At 43.5% G+C, this 22,566-nt stretch overlaps 1 protein-coding gene and 1 pseudogene across 4 annotated transcripts in view; one reads left to right on the forward strand and one right to left on the reverse strand.

Moving 5' to 3' along the window:
* Positions 1 to 22,566, forward strand: part of LOC146369571 (NACHT, LRR and PYD domains-containing protein 12-like) — a 335,320-nt pseudogene that overhangs the window by 270,424 nt on the left and 42,330 nt on the right.
* lrp6 (low density lipoprotein receptor-related protein 6) overlaps positions 1 to 22,566 on the reverse strand; it is a 46,368-nt gene that overhangs the window by 5,487 nt on the left and 18,315 nt on the right. The window contains exons 3-22 of one of the 4 annotated variants that reach the window (XM_084909163.1): positions 18,028 to 18,225; positions 17,751 to 17,947; positions 16,579 to 16,710; positions 14,526 to 14,922; positions 14,071 to 14,242; positions 10,405 to 10,621; positions 10,027 to 10,316; positions 8,563 to 8,789; positions 8,304 to 8,488; positions 7,846 to 8,172; positions 7,403 to 7,605; positions 5,417 to 5,628; positions 4,083 to 4,273; positions 3,234 to 3,443; positions 3,030 to 3,155; positions 1,955 to 2,191; positions 1,591 to 1,701; positions 989 to 1,219; positions 723 to 859; positions 226 to 323 (exon numbers count right to left, since the gene is read on the reverse strand). In XM_084909163.1, coding sequence (XP_084765289.1) covers positions 226 to 323; positions 723 to 859; positions 989 to 1,219; positions 1,591 to 1,701; positions 1,955 to 2,191; positions 3,030 to 3,155; positions 3,234 to 3,443; positions 4,083 to 4,273; positions 5,417 to 5,628; positions 7,403 to 7,605; positions 7,846 to 8,172; positions 8,304 to 8,488; positions 8,563 to 8,789; positions 10,027 to 10,316; positions 10,405 to 10,621; positions 14,071 to 14,242; positions 14,526 to 14,922; positions 16,579 to 16,710; positions 17,751 to 17,947; positions 18,028 to 18,225 — 4,098 coding nt within the window. Of the gene's footprint in view, positions 1 to 225; positions 324 to 722; positions 860 to 988; positions 1,220 to 1,590; positions 1,702 to 1,945; positions 2,192 to 3,029; positions 3,156 to 3,233; positions 3,444 to 4,082; positions 4,274 to 5,416; positions 5,629 to 7,402; positions 7,606 to 7,845; positions 8,173 to 8,303; positions 8,489 to 8,562; positions 8,790 to 10,026; positions 10,317 to 10,404; positions 10,622 to 14,070; positions 14,243 to 14,525; positions 14,923 to 16,578; positions 16,714 to 17,750; positions 17,948 to 18,027; positions 18,226 to 22,566 lie in introns of all 4 variants that reach the window. The other 3 variants (XM_084909161.1, XM_084909162.1, XM_084909160.1) reach the window with 3 other exon arrangements.

Raw genomic sequence — 22,566 nt, forward strand, 5'->3', positions numbered from 1 at the left:
AAAAAATTGACAGAAAAAAAAAAAAAAAAAAAGAGGCAGAGGGTCCCTGAAGGCATCTCCGAGGGGTAAACATTCGCATGTGTGGCAGGAATTCTGATTACATTTCCAAACCAGCTCCATTACTCTGGAATCCTCTGAATACACAACCAGAGCACTTCAGGGATTTCAGGAATTTACTGCAGCAGACGCTGTTTGGAAGTTCCTGACAGACAGAAGCATACAGACCTGTAGGATCTGTGCGTGGAGGGGCTGTTGGAGGAGTAGCCGAACTCCACTGTGTATTGGGAGCGGACCGTTGCAGGAGACGGAGGAGGGTTCAGGATCTGCGAACCAAAAAAATAAGAGAAATTTACCAATTTGACCCATGACCAGAGAGTCCACAAGGAGAGAGGCTTAACGTGCAGTGTTAAAAAGAGAAAGCTCAAATAACTCAGACACTGTAATGTTAGCTGCTTTTTAAATCAGCGTGAATCCAAATCATTCAGCTCAAACCGAAAACAAAAAAATAAACAAATAACTGTTAATAACTTCACTGTTTCATTCTTTAACAAAACCTAAAACAAAGAGTTGTTCCTCAGACAAATAGTGGGGGGCAGCGTTTGCTAGTTTAGGCTAATTTACAGCACAGTCACGTTTCCAATCAATCAATGGATCCAGCTAAGGACAGCAGGTAGAGTCTTATAGAAGGAAGTGGGGCGAGTAAGCGTGTGTTTGTCTCTCACCGGTGGGAAGTACGTTCCCTTTGTGCTGGATGAGCTGCTGGATGAAGCCCCGGTGACGTGAGCGCGATCATAGGGCGGGCCGCTGCTCCCACCCATGATACTGAGGGAGCCAATCACAGACTTCCCCCTGGACATACCTGTCGATGGGTTTATACACAAAAATCAGCAGCTATTTATTAAATAAAACATGAATTTCAGATTTTCGGTCAGTTTGAGAAGAGCAGCGGGGAAAATTTGCCATGTGTGACCCAGGATGACATCATCACCTGGCAGCGAGCTGGACAGTGAGCTCGGATGCGGCACGTATCCCAGCGGCACAGACGACGGCCCGTGAACCACAAAGTCGTTGGTGACCGTTTCGCCGTCGTCCTTCATCTGAGGACAGAGGACCCTCTGACACACAAAGTAGATGGCGCCCACCACAAACAATGCCATGACCACGGCCACGATGGAGCCGATGGTGTTGTGAGGAGGCGGCGGTGGCTCCTCAGTTGGATCTGAAATCACAGAAGATTTTTTATTTTTATTTTTACTTTATATGGAAATATAAGTTCTAGTTATTATTTTACTAATATAAGATGGAGACAAAGAACTGATTCAGCTTTGTGTCACACACAGGTACACACACACACTAACTCTTGGTGTACAGTAAACCTGTGTGGGTATGCGTGTACCCCAACTCTTGGTGTAGTACACGTACGTATTTATTCATAACTGTTAGACGTTTTTCTGTTTCAGTGATTTGAAGTCTGACAGAAGCACCACAGCTAAGATGTTCCCGCAGGTCAGAACATAAGTGATCAGATTAAAAAAGATAAACCGGATCAAACTGCTCGGATGTTTTGGATGTTTGTGTTTGCAGACTCACAGCAGCCTGTCTCGTCTGAGTTGTCCATGCAGTCCATGTTGTGGTCGCACTTCTTGTGCTTCCCAATACACTGGCCGTTGAAGCAGGTGAACTGATCGGCGGGACACCGAACTGCAGACAAACATTTAGTCAAAAGACGCTAAACAGACTTGTTACAGCTGCCGTTTGTGGTCGGGCCACTGATATTTAAACACTGTGGCTCCTTTGACTTTTATTTCAGGAGTGAAGCGTTTAGAAATTATCAAACAAATGTTGTACACTCTCACAGGTACACACACACAAGCTTTGAAAATTTAATCGCTGAGGAATTAAAGTTTTACTTTGCGGCGTTCCCGCCTCAAAGATTCTGTCTTACCCGGCTCACCTTCACACTTGTTCTCGTCAGATTTGTCCTGGCAGTTGATCTCTCCATTGCAGCGAAGGCTCAGTTCGATGCACTGCCGGCTATCGCACTGGAACTCTGAGTCGGAGCAGACCGGACAGTCCTCCTCATCGCTGCCGTCGTCGCACTCGGCATAACCATCGCAGCGCCAGGCCTGCGGGATGCAGTCCACCTCGCCCGACGTGCAGGAGAACTGCTCCGGCGAACAGGTGGGCGGCTCTGAGGACGACGCAGACACTGGTCAAACCTTATATTAACGTTGAAACTGTATTCAAATATATGAATATATATCTATATCACATATCTATCTATATCTACATTAGGGCTGTGCGATATGACCAAAATTTCATATCCCGATATAAGACATTTATCGTCCTGATAGTGATATTTATCACAAAAATGTTACATTTTCTGAAAAAATTCTGTGACTCTCAGGCAACTCGACTTGCGTGAAGTGTTTTCAGCTGGGCGTCGTGCACCTGGAGTTGAGTGTTACATAAGCTCAAACAGCTGCAATTTTCTTTGTGAGTATTTATTACACGGCGTGCTGCGGGGGAAAACCTGTTCTTATGTTTACTTTTTAGCACATGACGTGCTTCTCGTCCGTAAACACTCTGCGTACTCTTTCATGTGATTCGGTTTATTTTGAAAAACCTCAACAGGATCTACAGCTTTATTGTGAAAGGTTTATGTGGAAAATAAACATGCGGACAGCGGAGCCACGCAGTGCATTTATCGTCGCTGTTGCTAACGACAACGCACAAAAACAGTCGCTTGTCCGTCCGTAGTGTGGTTATATTAAATATAAGAGAAAGAGAGAACTTTAAGAAATTAATTCTACAGTGACCATCAAAACGATGAAAAAATATTGCCGTAAACAGTTTATTTTGTGTCACCACAAAATAAACAATAGGCTAATTTGAAATGATAGACATTTTCCTATCCGATATATATCGTTATCTCAAATAGCCCTTATCTATCTATTTTATTTTACTGAGAGGAGGGTTGCTCAAATCTTTGAGCAATCTTTATTAATGCTGATGATTTTATGCTTCACCTCCACATGAAAGCTCGTCGGGCAGCAGCACCAGGTGAACAGGACATGAGCAGCGCGTCGTCCCATCTCCTTTCACGATGCAGATGTGAGAGCAGCCGCCGTTCTCCCACGTACACGGATGTTTACCTGGAAATCGCAGAGCTCAGGTGAGCGTGGTTTCAGTTTGAGGAAATCGGTTAAATCGTGCATGTAAAGCGGACTCACTGTACTCCCTCATGTCGAGCTCGTGGACTGCGTGGATGTCACTTAAGTAGGCGATGCGGGCCTGGATCTTGGTCCGTCCCTCCCTCGTCGTCTTGTCGATGCGTTCGATCATCTGCTGCTGTTTGTCGATCCAGTACAAGTGGTTCCCGAAAACAGTCAGGCCCACGGGCTGCAGGATGTTAGAGTCCGCAATCACGATGCGATTGGCTCCTAAATCATTTCAAAAAAGTGCCGGGAAAGAAAAAAAAAAAAAAAAAAAAAAAGAACAAGGTTGTAGGGCAAAAACTTCAGGAGCAAAGAAACGGGAGAGAAACTGAGGGGTGAGGCAGAGGGGGGGTGGGAGGATGGAGAGCGATACACCGAGGTCAACAGCCTGAAAATCTGCTCATCAATGCGGAGTCCCAGAGGCACAAAATTCACAAGAGAAAAAGGATTCACAGCCTCCTGCAGCTAAAATCTGCAGGGCCGAGTTTCCTTAAGGAGGAAACATTTGAGGAACTGAACAGTGTACACATTCCTGCCGGCCGGCACGCAGCGCCGGAGAATCACAGGAATGCCGGTCTCCACACCAACCCCCACCTCCGCTGATTTCTGACATTCATGGAGGTTTGTTTATTTCCTGTTTAGGTTCGTACTGCTGAGCATTAGTTCAGAATCCACAGGAACAGATTTGATTTGAATGTGCAGCAGGATGAACTCCAGTTTTAAATAAATTCCTTTAATATCTTCTAAGCTGAAAAACACCAAACTCAGTTTTTAAGACGAACTCTGAGCCTCTGGTCGATCTGCAGTAAACAGTAAAATATTTGGACAGGTGACACTGAAGTGGACCCGACGGCCCCAACTCACCTGAGAGGTCACTGCTCTCGATGCGCCGCAGGTCTGAGTCGACCCAAAACAGCTTCCCCACCTCGTTATCGATGGCCAAAGCAACGGGCTTCCCCAGGCCGCTGAAGAAGAGCACCTCACGCTCTGTACCGTCCAGCGCCGCCCGCTCGATCTTTGGGGAGCGCTCCATTAGATTGGTGAAGTACATGTACCTGCGGGGACATAACGTACGGGCTGTGAGGACAAAGACTGGAGGTTTGTACACGTTCTCCCTCTTGCCGCTCTGAAGTTAACCAGAACATCTGCAGACTTCATCTCTCGACCGCAAGGCCTGAAACTAACCTACAATTATGGCTCAGAGCGAGCGAGTCAGAGCCAGCGAACTGCAGCAGCCTGACAGAACAAATATGGAGGACAAATTAGAGAGCGATTAAAGGCAGAGTGCACACACACCGCCATACAGACGACCTGCAGGTGGGTCAGGTGACATTTTCTGGATCTAAATCAGATTAACTACAGAAACACAGGAGGATGAAAGAGCTGATTTACAACCAGGAATCATGTTAATGTTTATCATTCAAGTGTTTCTCAGCTGTTTAATGTTGAATCCTGAACAGATTTCAGTTTCCATAACGATTTTTTTCAGCCTGGGATGGTGTAAACAAGGAAGATGAAGTGCCCCACAGTATTTGTTCCAGTTTATTACCATTACATGCCCATGCTACAAATACTGGGTGTTTTTGTCTGTTGTTAGGTGGTTGCTAGGCAAGATGATAACATCATAATATTTGATCCAGAGACAAACGTTCAGGGTTTGATTTATACTTCTGTGTTAAACCTACAGCACAGGTCCATCACACCGCGACCTGATGCTTTCCAGAAACAAAAATTCAACTCATACACAACGAAAAACACAAGAATCTGAAGAAATCTAAAAGATTTCATTCCTGTATTATCCTTTTGTGTTACACATTTCGATGTTTTTTTCCTCGCTACCTAGCCTGACCTGTCTCCCCAATGTGATGTTTGTGTATTGTATGTGCGGTCGGCAAGGTCTGTCATCTCGGTTGTGGGCAAAAGACCTGCAACTGACAAATAAAGGCTATCTCATCGTCTCTCATTTGAACAAAAAATGTATTTATCGTCACTTATATTCATACATGAATATACTGTTATTTGTAAAGGATTTAATAATATTTATTACGTTGTGTTTTTGAGCCTATGTGGCCATGCTGACAGGGATGTGCATTTACATTTGTTTTTGTTTTGTCATTTTTGACTGGCCTGAAAAAAGTGCCCTGATGATGATGATGTAATGATGGTGATTACTGGTGTGAGGCCTCAGTGGTACTGACCCTCTCTCCGGGTTGACGACAATGGCCCGCGGCTTGTCGTGCTCCCCCCGCAGCACCACACCGACTCTACTGCCATCGATGCGGGTGACGTTGATGACGTTGGTGACCTCGCTGGTCCAGTAGATGAAGCGGCTGTAGATGTCGATGCTGAGATCGTACAGCTGCAGACCCTGACTGTGTCCGCCCAGAGAGCCCGACACCACTGTCATGCTCTGGAAAAACAAACCAGAAACGGGCAGTTTGAAATGTTTAATCTGTAAGAGACAAATGAAGGTTGTTTTTACTGCCCACACGCACAAAATGTCCAAAACGACACCAGAAACACCCTCCATCAAGAACGACATCAAAGCGGCGACATATCGTTTGCACATGCTCACACATGGCCCTCTCCTCTCTATAGATGCTGTCACTAAGGTCGTTTGCGATGTTTATTTAGGAATGACTTGAACTCCCCCTGAGAAAACTGCAGGTTTAAGGTTTCTGTCTCATCTCTCTGTTTACGTTCAAAGTTTAAGATTCATGAAAAATGTCAAGACATTAAACTGTTGCAGTTTACTGACACTACAATATATCCCATGATGCTCAGAGCTGATTATACAAAAAATAATAATGCTTAACAAAAGCCAGATTTAGTCGTTAGCTTGTTTCTCGTAGTGGATGTAAACTGTCTACATTTCTGTTTAAATGTGGTGAACTCATCAGGTTATGAATCGTAAATGTTAAAATTAAACTGATAATATTAAAAGGAAATAAATCTTGACTTTTCTGGGTCTGAAACAGCGCTTAAAACAGTACGAAGGTCAAATTGACTTCTGCACATTTACTACAATTATTGCAGTGAAAAATGCTCATGGGGCTCAGACGGGACCTTATTTTATATCCAGCGAGCCCGTCGTTTTCTTTTATGGCACCGGTTATCCGGTCTTTAAGTCTGACGTCCAAACTCCGCTTCAGGTCCTGAAGTCAAACGAACACTGCAGCATCACTGAGAGTTACAAACTGATTAAATTCTTTCTTCTTTGATAAAAGGATCAGTGTGCTGCTCTACCAGGGGTAACAATTCAGTGTAAAATCCAGGCATCCATGAAAACAGAATTTATTAAATTTAACTACGCTAGTTTCCACCTAAACATGATATAGCATGTTCTGACAGAGTTTTGTGAAAAAATCAAAATGTACAGCTCTGCTATCACTTCCAACATAATTGAAGCCAGAAAACTAAACAGCAGTGACGTTACTGAAGTTGAGCTAGCTGGTATATAATGATGTGCTACATGGTGGCTAGTGACACAGCTATGTTAGCATAACATAAACACAGTGAAGCTGGAGGATGAACGCTAACTTTTTTCCACTCGATAAAAGTTAACGTGAGAGTTCCCGATGGTTAGAGACAAATGCAATCGCATGGCAGGATGCTGTAAACGGACCAAACTTCAGTCAGGAGAACAACTGAGATAATCCATCCACAATATGAGGTTAGTCAATAATATACTGCTGCATGGGCTGGGCTGTAGCTATATCATAAGGTTTTAAAAACTGTGCTTTAAAATGAGTAGTGGTACACAGTGATCACTGACTTTTTTTTTTTTCTTTTTAGGGGCTTGTTTAGATTAAATAGAACAACATACAAAATATAAAAACATGTTAAAAACAAAACAGCCTTAATAAACAGCAGTTTGGACCCGGAAGCAGGGTTCATACCCCGTCACTTAAAGACCGGATTCATGTGTGTGTGCGGTGATTGGCGTATTTGTAGCGAATTTATGGTAGTGGTTACTCAACATTAGCAACACTCTTATTTGAATATATTTCATGTGAATGTAGGAGACAAATTTAAGTTTCTTATAGAAACCGACTCTCCACCTGTCCAAAAACACTTTCAGTTCCTCTGGCAGTTTTGATCTGACTGTTAACTAAAACCACCAGAATCTGGATTTTCTCCCCAGGGACCGGCAGTGGTTCCAGTTTTTCTAATGGATGCAGTACCTGGTTCCCATCCTCCTGAGCATGGCGGATGACATTTTGCTTGGAATCGATCCAGTACAGCTGCTTGTCCAGTGGGTCGTAGTCGATGGCGCGGACGTTCCTCAGGTTGTGGATGGGCAGGATGATGTCAGGGCTCTGCTGCTCATCAATCACCATGCGGTTGATCGCCGTCTTCTGGCTGAAGAGCAGGAAGGATGTGGGAGCTGAAAGACAGAAACACGTCAGACAAAATTCTTCTTCTGTGGGGCAGAAAAAGTAAACAAAGATAACTCAAGCTATCAAGCTCAAACTTCAGCTGAGTCTGAGATGTCCCATAAAGGCCACCATACAGAAGTCAAAGATGACGCTTGCCGTTTCAGTTATTTTACTTCTCTCTCAATCTAGGTGTTAAAATAACTCTGTATGATGTTTGTATACATGCGGGGGTGTAAGCGTCTTCTCACCGCTGCAGGTCTTGTTGTCATAGTTGAGGGAGAAGTGGGCGGGGCAGCCGCAGACGAAGCTGCTGACAGGGACAGCAAGGCAGAGGTGGGAGCAGTGACCGTTGGTGGAGGCACAGGCGTTCCAGCCGCCCTGTCTGGACGAGTGAAACACCAGGATGTCCATGACGTAATCCAGGTGACCTTGGATGACAGTGCGGTTCTGCCCGCTGGTCTTGTTGGCACGCTCAATGCTGCGCTGGCTCCAGTCCGTCCAATAGATGTAGTCTTGATACTGGGTGAGACCGAACGGGTGAGGGAGGTCGTCGGCAATCACCTCACGGTCGAGACCTAAAGGGGACGAACAAAGTAGTAAAAACTTTGATGCTTTCTATCGTTTATGTCACACAACACGAAGTGCGCTCTGCTGCTCTAACATGAGCTGAATGGTTAGGTTGGCAGTTATGAGGTTGAGAGATTACCCAGCATGTTGGAGGACTCGATCAGCGTTGTGTCCAGGTCAGTCCAGTACAGGCGGCGCTCTGCGTAGTCGATGGTGAGTCCATTGGCTCGCCCCACATCGGCCACCAGCGTGATCCGTCCTGTCCCATCCATGGCCGCTCGGTCGATCTTCGGCTTCCCCCCCCACTCTGTCCAGTACATGTACCTGCAGAGAGGAGACAGGTCAGCACAAACCACACCCACCATCATGACCTGCAGACCGCTTCATGCGGTTCTCACCCTTCGGCCGGATCCAGAGCCAGAGCTCGGGGACTGTCCAGATCCTTCCAGACCAGAACCTGCCGGTGCTGCCCGTCCAGTTTGGCTACCTCAATGCGGTTCGTACCAGTGTCAGCCCAGTACAGGTTCTTCCCCAGCCAGTCCACCGCCATCCCCTCCGGATAATCCAGACCAAACTCCACCACGTGCTCCAGAGCGCTGCCATTCATGAAGGCCCGGCTGATGGTCTGCACAGGTCAAAGGTCAAAGTAAAGACCGGATAAACAGCAGTTCACAATAGGCCTGGGTATCCTCACTGATTTCTAGAATTGATTTGATTAGATTTTGACTCAGACAGTCAGAAATATCATAATTTATCAGTACTGACACTTGTGAGACTTCATCAGAGGTGTGAGCATCACAGCAGATGCCTTTGTGTCAAAGAAAATGAGGATAAAACACAGAAAATCATGAAGGAGATTTTCCTGGCCTGGCTTTTTATAGCAGATAACCTTAAAAATATTCTGCTGTAGATCAAAAACTGAAGAAAAGCAAGAATCAACATATGGACATTGCTCTGCTTCAGTAGCATCAGGTAAAGTTACAGAGGTTTTATTAAGAGATTTTATCAAGCGTTTTGCAGTTTGGCAGAACTTTAGTTTTAATTTCTATGGTATTAAAAAGCAGAAATGAGGCTTTTTTGTTGGATGTCATTTTTGGAAAACAAAACAAAACAAAGAAGTGACCGACAGCACTGTAAACAACGGTAGACTAGTGCGTAATAAGCAAGCAAATAATACAGAAAACAGTGGTTTGAGATGGGAAACACTTCTTGAAGTACAATTAGAGAGAACTGCCCAGGAAGTGTGATTTTTATCATGATGGAAGCAAAACAGCAAAAGTAAGAGGGAATTTATGACAATGTTCATCAAATGTGAAGTGTAGTTTTGATCTTCTTTTGCTGCTGGTTCAGTGAATTTTGGTTGGAGAATGACAAAACCTGCAGCTTCAGAATCAGTGAGCTGTCTTTTTTTTGGCACCGATGGCGTGTCCATGTACATGCCGTCAGGTGAGAAAGCCGACATCTCACACATTCTGATGCGCAGGGTCCGAGCTTTTTGTTTACATCTTTGTGTGGAATTCGTTTACCTGCTCTCATTTGCCGTTTTAGCTGTTTGGTGGTTGTTGAAATCGTTTTGTGAGCTTTAACCTCAGATTCTGGTGTTTCTGGCAAAATACATTTATATTTAGAAAATGATTCAGGATTTAATGAATCGATATTGCTTTATTCACGCTAAAATTTATTTTTGAAACCCACCCCTAATTCACAACCAAGGTTCTGCTCACACCAGGAAGTGTTAGAGAGAAAGAAGAAAAAAAAACTAACAGAAGAAAAGATTCAGACGACGTGAGGAAGAAAGGAAAAAACAAAAAAAAAAAAAAAATGAGAACGACTAAAAACAAGTATGTGAAAATGAGTCCCACCTTCAGAGTGATGTCGGTCCAGTAGATGCGATTGTCGGTGACGTCAAAGTCGAGTGCTGAAGCCTCCTTGACACCAGTGAGCGGGATGGCAACATTGTTGCTGTTGGTCTCCAGGGAGATCCGGCGGATGTCTGTGTGACGAGAGAAGAGCAGGAAGGCCTCGGGGACGATGCAGGTCTTCATGTCGGCAATAAGCTCCAGGCCGATGGGACAGCCACATTGCACGCCCTGAGGCTTGTACAGACAGAGGTGACTGCAGCCGCCATTATCATCCGCACACGGGTTCGTACCTGAGCATGTGAAGCAGAAAGTTAGCATCTGGGGAGAAAATGGGGAGGTTTATTTGCTGCAGACCAGACCATCATCAGCTGGACTCACCAAAAGCTTCATGTACATTCGTGGCCTTGAGGCCCATGAGGTCAGGTAGCTGGTCGATGATGAATTCTCTCACTGCGGTGCGTTTGTGCACGCGCTCGATGCTGCGCCGCTGCCAGTCTGTCCAATAGATGTAGTCTCCAAGCAGGGTGAAGCCAAAGATGTGAGGAAGCTTGTCCTCCACCAGCACCCGTCGCCCCGTCCCATCCATGTTCATCACCTGAAAACACAAGGTAAGAAATTATAGTCTGAAAGAATGAAGAAGAAGGAAGACATCAGGGGAAGAGGAAGAGCAAAATAAAGAGGAAATATAAAGGAAGAGTATGAAAACAAAGCCAATAAGTGGAAAAATGGAATAAGAACGTAAAGACAAAGAGGAAGAAGTGAGAATAAAAAGAGGAAGCCAACCTCCAAATCAGAAGATAAGAAAGAGTAAAGAATAAAATGAAGATATAAACAAAATAAGGAGAAGATGAAAAGGAGGAAGAAAAAAAATGGGGATAAAATTTAAAAAATTAAATGTTATGGTTTGAATAAGAGTTTGATGTTTGCTGTATTAAAAGTGCTGACACCAGCAGGAAGAGTTTATAAACCTGCTTCCAATGCAGGTTGCCGCATTTCCAGCATGTTTAAACCAGCATCAAACTATAAACTGAAAGTCCATGCAGTCGCCAAGTTCCTGTAAAACAAAGGGATGAGCAGAGAACAGACCAGGTCCCATCACAAAACATTTCCTCTAGCCAGTGCTGCACAGATGGGGGGCTGGGCAGACTCACTGTGGATACCGAGCACGCTCATAAGGGCTCAGGCGTCCTGGCAGCACATCGCAGAGCCACTAATTAGAAGCAACAGCCGGAGCAAACAAACAACAGCAGCATATGGGCGCCACATTTCCTCCTCTTCTTCTGCTCTCACACAAAATTTGACATCTCACTTCGACAAACAGCAGGACAGAGCGCTGAAAAGACCCACTCCACGGGACACAAGCACAGAAAAACTCACACATGAAGCTGCAATCGATTAAAACAAAGACTGAATTCACGTTACAGCCTCCACACACTGACGCACCATCAGAGGAGCTCCAACACACCTCCATCAGCACCATCAAACATGATGCATAAGGACTGAGTCACTGCAGAAACCATGTGGACCCTCAACACCGCTCATTTTAGCCATTAATTACACTTAGCCAACAACCTAAACGACTTTATTACTTTTAGCTTAACATTTCAACCATCTGTGACTTTAATGATTCATCTGTTCATGTATACATCAATATTTTTAACTTTTTAATAATAACAATAATAATAACTTCATTTATAAAGTGCTTTCAAACAAAGTGCTGTACAGCTATTTGAAAATAAAAAGATATACACTAAGCCACTTGTCTTCAGCTCCTGACTAGCTTACTTTAAGCTAGTCATTTGTTAAATTAGATAAATGAAACTTTTTATCCAGCACGTTTAACATTCAAAAGCCAACTATTTGCTACTATTAGTTAAATATTTATGTTCGACTGTTTCTAATCGTTTCTCTTTTAAATCACCAATTTAACCTACATACTCATAACTTAGCTGTTTCAAGTGTTTATCCTTCAGCTAAATATTTTATCAGAGAAAATTTAACCTAACCCAGTTATTGTTTTTTTAATATGATTAAACTTCTGAGCTGCAAGTGCAGGTTAATGCAGTTTTTTCCTGTATTCTCTTATATACACTGTTAACAGTTCTTTGTGTAATTAAATCATGAAAAATAAAAGCTTTACATTTTCATGAGCCAGCAGACCAAAGCACAAAGAGTAAAGTGAGAGGAAGAAAAACAAAACATTGAACCCAAGACTCATTTTTAAAGGCAATTCTTTTTTTAACTGCAGCACTGTTGGTGAAACAGGCGAACACATGAAGAGGAGTTCACCTCGATAAGATCATTTCTGAAACATGCAGGGAGGCTCAAAGTGTCAACAGAGACAAATATGTGAGGAATTTGCAGAAAAGAAAAAACAGTGAGGCCTGTAATCTGTATAGCGTCCTTCCACCTATCAGCGCAGCGTGGAGCAACGCGATTCGCTGCTCCCAGAACAGCCCCTGCGTGGCCGGCTGCCATCTTTCAAAAACATCTCCACACACTGGGCCTTGGAGGAACGTGGTGTATAAATATAAGACGAAGTTTCCATCCTCAGCCCGATGGCCTCAGCCAAAAGGTCTCCGCTGGTTTGGGAGTTGAGACCGCAGCGCGGCGACGGTTTCAGATTCTGGGTCTATTCTAAACAGAGCCGACCGCAGCTGGAGTGCAGGCCGCAATCGGAACCAGATGTGGGATCTCACCGCAAAAACTGGGTCCTCGGAGAAACCCGGGGGGGCAGAGGCCCCTCTGCCGGGGCACTGCCATCAACACAATCTCTGAGGGGGTTTAAGAAGGGGTTCAGGTGGGGTCAGATGAAAACCAGAGACATAAAATCAGCTACAAACATGACAGCATGGCGTGAGGATGCAAACCGCAGAGAGAAAGAGATCAGACTTTTACTTTCAGACTCAGCTGGACGGTCGACCGAGCACAGCTGCCATGAGCACAAAGTTTCACAGCTCTGCGACGAACAGAGAGCTGAAGAGACCGTCCAGTTGCAACGTTTCCTCTCACAGGAAAAAAAACAAAAGGAAAAAAGAAAAAACAATAAAACATCAGCAAACCTTCAGGCAGCCATTTGAAAATAAAACTGTAAACCATTTTAATGTTCATTGTTCACTCTAGTGCTTTTTTTATGCTCTGAATGTTTTTAGTAGAAAATAACGCCAGCACCAGATTATTTAAAAGGGCAATCAGTGAACGTTATTCTGAACGTTATATATTTGCTTGTACTGTTCCTTGAACGAGTCGCACACCGTCACAAGTTTAGGGTGATTTCATGTTCAGTTCAGCTGTGGTGGCTTGAATATTGGGCTATTACCAAAAATTAGGCTTAATGGCAGAATCTGAGGTTAGATTTTTTTGACAGGTTGAAATTATTGAAATTCTTAATTTCTATAAATTTATAATGATGCTTCAAAAAAACAAAAAACAAAACAAAACAAAAAACAGCCCAAAATGAGTGTTGAGTCAGGAGAAGAACGACTTCACTGTCATTTTATGTTCAGGTCTACAACATCACAAACAGGAATCATAATTTCACAATAACTGAAATATTTATGCAACTGTTTAACCTGAAGTCCATGTTCCTCATGTTTTACCTGTGCCTGCATGTAAAGCACCATTACCACCAACAGAAAGCAGTAATGTACCTAACAGCTGTTTACCAGCTAAGATTAACCAACAGAACAGAAGAACAACACACTGCTAACTACAAGGCTGGATTGATCTAACAGTCCATAGTCAATATCCTTGTCTTTCACATATTTGCCTGACATGCTTGCCTCCAACACACAGATTATTTTACATACAGGACAGCTGGTGGCGTTTCGAGTGACCCTATAAGAAGACTTGAAGCTCTGTGCTGACAAAAACTAAAAGAGAACTTTTGTGAAAATGGTTCCCACCACCCTGTTTAAAATTGACAAAAGATTGAAATCATAAAGGCTGACTTTTAAGAATAGCAGATCAGAGAACCATCAGGACACCAAGACTAAAGAAATCTATTCTGGACATCAGAGTAAAATCTGGAGCTCAAACACAAACCTCGATCTTGTCCGTCTTGGCGTCTCCCCAGTAGATTTTGCGTTCTTCGTAGTCGAGTGCGAGGCCGTTGGGCCAACCCAAAGACGTGTTCACCATCACCACTCTCTCCATCCCATCGAGGTCGGCCCGCTCGATCTTCGGCACATCACCCCAGTCGGTCCAGTACATGTACCTGAAAAACAGGAGGGGAAAAAAAACTTTAACCTGACCTTGTTGGTTTAAAGGAGTCAAAAACACCTGAACTTCTACAAAGAACGTTTTAAAATGATTTCACAGAATTAAACTCTGAAGTTTTGTTTGCAATAACTCCAAATATGAGATTCAGATCTTTGAAATCTTTGATTGAAGCCTCATCTGAGAATTTTTAAAATCCTGACATATGTTTATAAATATTTTGTGCCTTTATTCAGATCACAAAACTCTCTCCTTTATTTTCTTCCAGATGTTAGACTCACCCAGCCACGGGGTCTAGAACGATGGCTCTGGGCTCATCCAGGTCCTCGGAGATCAGGATCTTGCGCATGGTACCATTGAGCCGGGTCACCTCGATGCGGTCAGTCCCAGTGTCGGTCCAGTAGAGGTTCCGGGCGATCCAGTCGACGGCGATGCCGTCAGGGTGGTCCACCTGAGATGTGACCACGAACTGAGCGTCGCTGCCATCCAGAAGGGAGCGGCGGATGGCCTTCACATCGTCATCGGTCCAGTAGACGTATCCCTCCACCGGGTCATAATCGATGGCAATGGCGTGACGGATGTTGTCCACCTGCAGGATGATGTCAGTGAAGTCTGGCATGTCAAGAGAGATTCGCCTCAGGTCGGTTCGCCGGGCCAGCAGCAGCATCTCCGTCGCACCTGAGGAGGAACACATAGGTAGAAACAGGGTCAGAACATCATCACTCAAAGTTTTTTTACAATTACATTACTGCATCACCTTTAAAAAGATGCCGATTCAAAGTAATTAAGATATCACAGCATTAGAGTTTCACCTAGGCTAGTACAGTGTTCATAAAAATTGAGATCAGCAATTATCAACATACTTACTGATAATTTTATAGACCATCTATGGTGTCGTAATAATAACACATTACAGTGGCAGCCTGAACCATTTTTCCATCTCAGCTTTCAACAAGTATGAATCTGTTTGGTAATCCGCCCACAGCTGAAAATATGACCCATGCAAAATTCATCCACTCTGGACCAAGTTTAGACCTTGAATACTGCAGAGAACTAAAACTAAGTGTGATCATTTTGGTCTTGAGTAAAACTGAAATGTAAAAACTGTCCAGTGAAAGTCTTTAGCCTTGTTTGAGACCATTATGTCTGCCTTCTTTAAAGTTAAAAGAAATGTAAAAGATATTTGAAGGTTTTGATATCTTACATATAAAGAGCAGTGTAAACCCTGAAGGGGAATGACTGCAGGTCTGAATCCACCTGGTGAAGATTTTCTTTCTGTTAGCACACAGCTAATTAAAAACATGCACAGCAGAAATGAACCCTGGGGCTCTGTGTGAAGGACTTTTACTCGCAGTCCTGATATAACACCTGACTTCATTTCTTTAACATTCAGAGAAGTAACAAACATCGACCCTTCAGCTCACCCCCCTTGGCTGAAATGGTTAAACCCCATCAGTAAAAGGGGGCATTGTCTGCAGGGGGATCATGTGATCCCGTCTCTCACAAAGGCCTCCCCGCCTTCAAAACTCCCATTGCTCTACAGACGAGGGTTACTGAACCCGAAAATGTAAATAAAAGGAGGCAGAGGGAGGGGAAACGTCGGGCTGCCGTTCAAACGGCCGGCCCCGCTCATGGAGGCGGATTACCATAGCAACAACAGGTCAGCCCAGCACCACCTTCTGCTTGTACATGACTACGATGAAGAAGAGAACGAGGAGGAGGAGGAGGTGGAGAGTGGGAGCGAGCACGTTATCAGGAGTTTTTAAATTAGAGGAAAAGCTAATGAGGTTTGGCACCAGAAAATCTGCCGGCTTCTCTTCAAGCAGGAACAAAAAGCTCAAACACACTAATGAATCCAATCTGCCTGCTCGGCCTGGATCCTTGTAAACAGTTATACAAGCGCGCGTTTTGTGCCTTTTCCCTTTTTTCTGGGTGAAAATAAAAGATAATCTGCAAGCGTCGACGTTGCTCACTGACGCACTTCAGGAAATATTTGGACTCTTTTTCTGTTTCCATTCGAGTGTTTCTGACTCTCTGGATTATATAGACCTAAATATACACCAACCACCTCATTAGGAACACCTTTGCAATCTAAGGTAGCTGAGCTCTACCACAATGTCTTTGTCCTTATGTTTGTCTGTAGTTTTTGTTTTATTATTAGTCAAAGTCCAACTTTTGACTTTACTATTAAACCCAGACTAAAATGCTTCAGGTAAAAGACAAACAAAGAAACAAACAACAAAAAAAAAAAAACAAAACCCTGAAAAATAACAACTAAAAATTGACAGACTGTGTCAGGAACCGACAGACAATGAAGGCGGAGAGCGTTCTTACCGTCTCTGCAGGTCTTGCCGTCCTCCAGCAGTTGGACCCCGGTGGGGCAGGCACAGCGATAGAAAGGCCTGACAGGTGAGAGGAGGCAGAGGTGGGAGCATCCTCCATTGTTCAGGGAGCAAGGAGTGTTCACTGCTGCCACGAAAGGAAAAAAAACAAGAAAAAAAAAATCCAGTTACCTTCAAGTTACAGCCTCAAAACTGCACTTTACCCTCAGCACGACCCTCAGGAAATCATTCATGTGTTCCAGATGACAGCTCTTACTTCAGACACTAAAGGATAAACATCAGGCAGAGAACTGTGTGTTTGGGTGGTCTGCATGTCGCTACAGCAATGTGTCCGAGTTATTTCACATAACACAAGCAATTGTTTGGCATTTAAATCATTTAAAAGTAAAAATGTGTTTTTCATTTTGAATACGTAAAAGTCCAATTTAAAAAAAAATAAAAAATGGACATATAGAGACCTCGCCTGTTTTAAATGATCTTTTTATGTTTTAATAAGATCATCTTCACTGAAAATGGTTTTAATGACTCTAACAAGGTTCCTGTGCACTTTTCAACAACAAATCAAGGACTTTTTAGGAACAAAACACAGAAGACTAAACAGCATTTTCACAGCACAGTGATACCAAATCTGTCAGTGCTTGGCTTTTTAATTAGTGCCACATGTTCTCAGTGAGGAAACTTTGCTGTTGTTTGCTTTGAATTAACACGGCCAAGCTATTGTTTGCACAAACCACAACACCTCGTTGGGGTTTTTAAAGGATTTTCTAGAGCTTTTTTTTTTTTTTTCCTGTGAATAATTTAACCCCAAGTATAAAAATACACAAGACGAGGAATCTGATTGTGTTTCAGATTCTTTATCAGAGAGCCAACAAAAACATTTGTGCATCAATCCAATGAGGTTTGCTGCAGCTGGAGCTTCACAGACTCCACATGTTGGATATTCTCACATCTGGATGGAAGGATGTGCCTCTGTTCAACACCTGAAGGGCTCTGTGTTCTCCACAGCCTGAAAGAGGACTGTCTGATCACAGATGAGGACAAGTGAAGACTGAGGAAACATGCAGCTGTTAAACACATCTGCAGAGAGGCCTGGTTTGTCCTTTTCAAAGCTCAGATTCTTACCCGAGTGAACATGTCGGAGGGGATGAAACTGTCTGGACTCACCGGTGGGTTGTCTCTTGGTGCTGAAGACGTGGATGTCCATGGGAGAGAAGATGTTGGAGTGGACGACACGCTGGCCACCTCCCGTCTGCTTCCTGCATGAGTGGATGGAGTGGGTGGTCCAGTCAGTCCAGAAGAGCGTGTCCTCAAACAGAGTGAGGGCAAACGGGTGAGGCAGCTCACCTTTAACCACCACCTCCCTGAAAACACACAGCATGTTACGGTTTTGAAAAAACTCATCACCCAGCTTCAGAAAACCTAAAGGTGGCGCTGCATGTACCTGAAGGAGCCGTCCAGGTTGGAGCGGTGGATGAAGCTGTGCTTGGCGTCGGCCCAGTACAGTTTCTGCTGGCTGTAGTCCAGCGTCAACCCGTTGGGCCAGTAGATCTCCTTATCGATGATCATGGAGCGATTCGTCCCGTCCATGCCCGCCCGCTCAATCTTTGGGATCTCGCCCCAGTCAGTCCAGTACATGAAGCTGAAGACACAGAAAAACGACCATCACAAACACAGAAACACTAATCACTCCACACTAAACAGCGTGCCCACACATGGAGAGACAAGTGAAATTCACACATCACACATGCACCTCATCGTTTTCCACAAATTACTGCAGAACCAGCACAGCTCTCAGCTGTGCAGTAAAAGATGGGTTTTTACACACAGCAACATAACCTACAAGTTTTGACTTTTTCATTTTAAACCATCATTTTCATGAAATGAGACAATGATGGTCAGGCAGTACAAATTTTAGAGAACCTAAACATCATCTTCCCTCCCTCCCTGCATTACATCATTCTCCACTGCTGTCCGCAAACTACTGGCTGTTATCTGTTATTAATCTGTGCAGCGGTTTCTAAATAAACTACAGGATCATTATAATAAAGAGACAGCGCAGCTCACCAATTTCTAATAAACAACATCAGTCACAGAACTCGACAGTAAACTGAGTCAAAATAAACTGTTTAATTATTATTCCTGCTCTGATTTATCAGCGGCCAATAAGGATGTACAACGAGCCAGCAGGAGCTAAAAGCTGCCATGTGCAGGAAGCAACTCATTTAAACTATGAAAGTTAAAATAAAAAAAAATAAATAAATACATTTTTTTTAAAAAAACCACCCGAACATCTCAGCTCCAGATAAATGCTATTATCTAGAAACCACCGAGGATACGTCCTTCAGAGGTTTTATTGTAAATATCTGGTAGTGCGGCTGAGTGAACGCAGACTCTTGGGAGTGGAGCTCACATTAACAGAATGATGGATGCTGGATGTCCCTGAAATATTTGGATGTGTGATCTCTGTCAGCAGGCCTGAAGGCCTGTAGAAACCACAGTTTGCAGGCAGGGGGCTGGTATTTGATTTCCAGCCTCTCAGACATACAAACACAGAATATTCTTCATCAGTCCAAATAAGCTGAACTTTTTCACTCTCTCTCTTTGGTAAAGCCTCAATATGATGAAAAAGGGATACCCAGGGGTGACACCATGTACCAAATCTAAATATACTACTTTTTAGAAAGTTTCTGGTAATATAATATAATGCAGTGTGTGATTGTGTCCTCTGTTATTTTTAGGTAGCTGTTGTCATCGTTCAAGTTTTCCACTGTTTTTACTGCTCGTCAGGTTTAGTCCAGGTCGACTCACCTATTAGCAATGTTGGGCTGAAGATTGAGATCAGTGTTTTTTTTGCGGTTTCAGGCTGCTTTGTGAAAGAAAAACTGTTTTAATGTGCTCTCCCAGAGTCCAAAAAGCTCTAAAAACCATGTCTTCCTCACATGAAGAACACATGTGGAGGTGTTATGAGGAAGGCGGGGCTTCCTGCTGTGCAGCTAATTCTCCTCTTTGTTTGCCTTAATTACCATCACAGCTGGACAGCCTCTTTTTCCTCCACCCAGATCCCACACCTCAATCTCAAACCACCTCCCCCCACAGCCCAGGCGGGGATGGAGAGCAGAACAGACCCCTTTATCCCTAGACTCAGGGCCAAACTGAAATCGAACATCAGCAGATCCAAAGAGGCTGATGGAAAACTCACAGCTGGAGTTAGAACCTCTGAAGTTTGAAAACTGTAACCGGATCCTGAAAGTCTTCACAGAGGGAGCTCACTCAGACGTTACTTTGAGTTCGTGAGCAGCTCAATTTTCCAGGAAACAAATTGTAGGTGTGAGTGATCGTACAGCAAAGGGGCTGTGATAAGAAAAAGCTAGAACAAAGCCGAAAGAAAGGAAAGGGGGATTATTCTTGCGGCTTCATATTTATTCCTGGAATCTCTGGTTGCCTCGAACACCCTGTTGACCAATTTCTATGTGACGGACTTGTGTATAGTACAGTGTACAGTACTTACAGTGCATATATTCACACTTTGATGTGATTTAATTGACTGAAAGATGAAAAGAAGCCCACTGATCACACACTAGCCTAGCTGATTTTTCGCCCTCAGCTTTAAGGCTTATACATTAATTCCCATCAATTAACTGGATATTTGGGATAACACTTTCACTGTGAGTCAGTCTGATGAGTAAACTGACACACAGGTGAGCCATAAAAGGAAAGTACCGTCACATCCTGTAACTTCATGTTTCTGAATGAAAAACTGACCCAAAAACGGAGCTGCTGGGCCTCTCCACGTAATCCCATTCAGACAAGACAAAAGCTTGAACTGATAGCCTGCCCAGCAGCCTTTAAACGCAGCAGCTGGTTGGGTTTCACTGCGAACAAAGCAAAGCGGCAGCGGCCAGATGAGCCATTGGCTGTGACAGGCCGGCACTGAAGGGTTTCAGTATCTCTTCAAATGAAGAGCTGCGTCCTGAGACGGCACGAGCAGCAGCAGAAGCAGCAGGTAGGACTTCAGAGCTCTGAAACATTCAGGGTGTGTTTTTCCCTCCCTGAACAATGAGGCCCCGGCCAGGCAGAGAGGGGAGAGAAAAGCTGCAGTGAAATGCCGAGCACACAACACATCCCCTCACCACAAGAGCTGCATTGTGTTTGGTACCTGATGCATTAATCATCCCGGTTGAACCGAGTCCAGCTCTGCGTTCCACCGTGGATTTGAAGAACCAGTTTTCCTCAAAGACTGTGTTGCTGCAACACAATGAACCCGACTGCAGAAACACTCGCTGCTTCACTTCACCAGAGAAACTTTATTACAAACACTAAAAATGTCCCTCTTTGAAGCTTCTTACGAGCAGCTGTGAACTGAATTCCTGCAGGGTACAGTTTTTAGCATTACAGAGTAACAAAGACAACTGCAACATCTTCAGACTGTAAGGAAGTCAATCTTTAATGTCCAAAAACTGTAAATAAAAGACGGATGCAGGTAGAATAACATTGCCAGGTAAAGCGTTTCAAGAATATCACCAAAGCTGGAGCCCAGACTTCTTGCGCCCTTTTCTTCAATGCGAACTTTTGTCTTTTTCACAGAGTTTAAATAAAAAAAAAAAAAAAGGGACCCGCCTGTCGCCTGTCTGACTTGTTTAAAGATGAGATGATGGTTTCAAATCCTCTTTGAGGGGCTTCAGACTGGGGTGTAAAAGCACAAAACTGAAATAACCTTGAAAGTTCACATTTATTCTCTGGAAGTCAAAGTTCTGCATTTCTTAGAAATACAGATCATGTGATGGAGGAACTATGAATAGAGAAAAAGGTTATACAACTTGATTCACTTCCTTTTCGTTACCAAAAACTAGTTCAAGGTTAGGCACCAGTTTTAAAGTGCTTCTCAGGAAAATTACAGATGAAACAACAAACAAGTCCAGCTACAATCCAACACCATCCACTTCAAAATTACAGTGTGTCCAACATCATTTAGCATTTGCCTCATGACATTAACATACAGAAACAGCTTTCTAAGGCATCAGCTGACTAATGTCTTCACAGATAAACAAGTGTCTCAAAGAGCCTTTTGGTTCCTTGGAAACTTTCCATCTTTAGTCTATGGAAGTACAAGATCTGACTTTTTCCTGCTTTAGAAACAAAGGTCACTGTGCTGGAGGACATGTTTAAACCCAAGAAGGTTTCTGGAACTTTATTCTTTTTTTAATACTTGACACCAAAAACTAGTTCAAGTTTAAGTATTGGCTTTGGACCACAAACTAAAACTGCCTCAGGGGAAACTTAAATATGGGCCAATGAACAATTCCAGCTGAAGTTTAAAAGCTTCTACCTTAATATTTTGTTGGTGTTGTCATGAACTGGTACTGTCACAAAATTGGGGATAAAACAAGTCCAACTAGAACCTAAAATGGTCCACTGAACTTTAGTGCAGCCCTCATTCTTAACACATCCAACTTTTAATTCCTTGGAAACTTCCCAAACTTCAAGCTTGAGACGTCATCATGTTAGGAAGTTTAAAGAAGGTTTCCCAGACTTTATTCTGTCCTTAGCCAAAAACTAAAAGATGTGTCCAGCTAGATTTTAATGTGTCAGTTCGTATTTTGGCACAAGATAACTCGACAACAGGTTTTAATGCATCTTTGCATACCTTCAGACTGAGGCAGAAATATCGATAACAAAGAGCTGAAGGTTTGCTGGAACATTCCTAAACTACGGTCCCAGGAAATGAAAGTTCTGGCAATTTGGGGTGCTTTAGGAAAAAAAGATCATAAAGGTTGCTTAAAAGACGTTGGACATTGGAAAATTAAAAGATCCTGGAACACTTCATATTCTTTAAATCTTCAGAATTACTATAATCATTTTTATAATGCAGTCATCAGCCCATCACATGTGGAGGGAGTTTATCTGTCCACAAGCTCACGGCTTAGGGGTCTACCTCCTCTCTGCAGAAACAACATTTTCTCCCCTCATCCATGACTGAGTG

This window comes from Perissodus microlepis, chromosome 17 (assembly GCF_051167445.1).
Source record: "Perissodus microlepis isolate ML-2025 ecotype Zambia chromosome 17, ASM5116744v1, whole genome shotgun sequence".
Classification (NCBI taxonomy): domain Eukaryota; kingdom Metazoa; phylum Chordata; class Actinopteri; order Cichliformes; family Cichlidae; genus Perissodus; species Perissodus microlepis.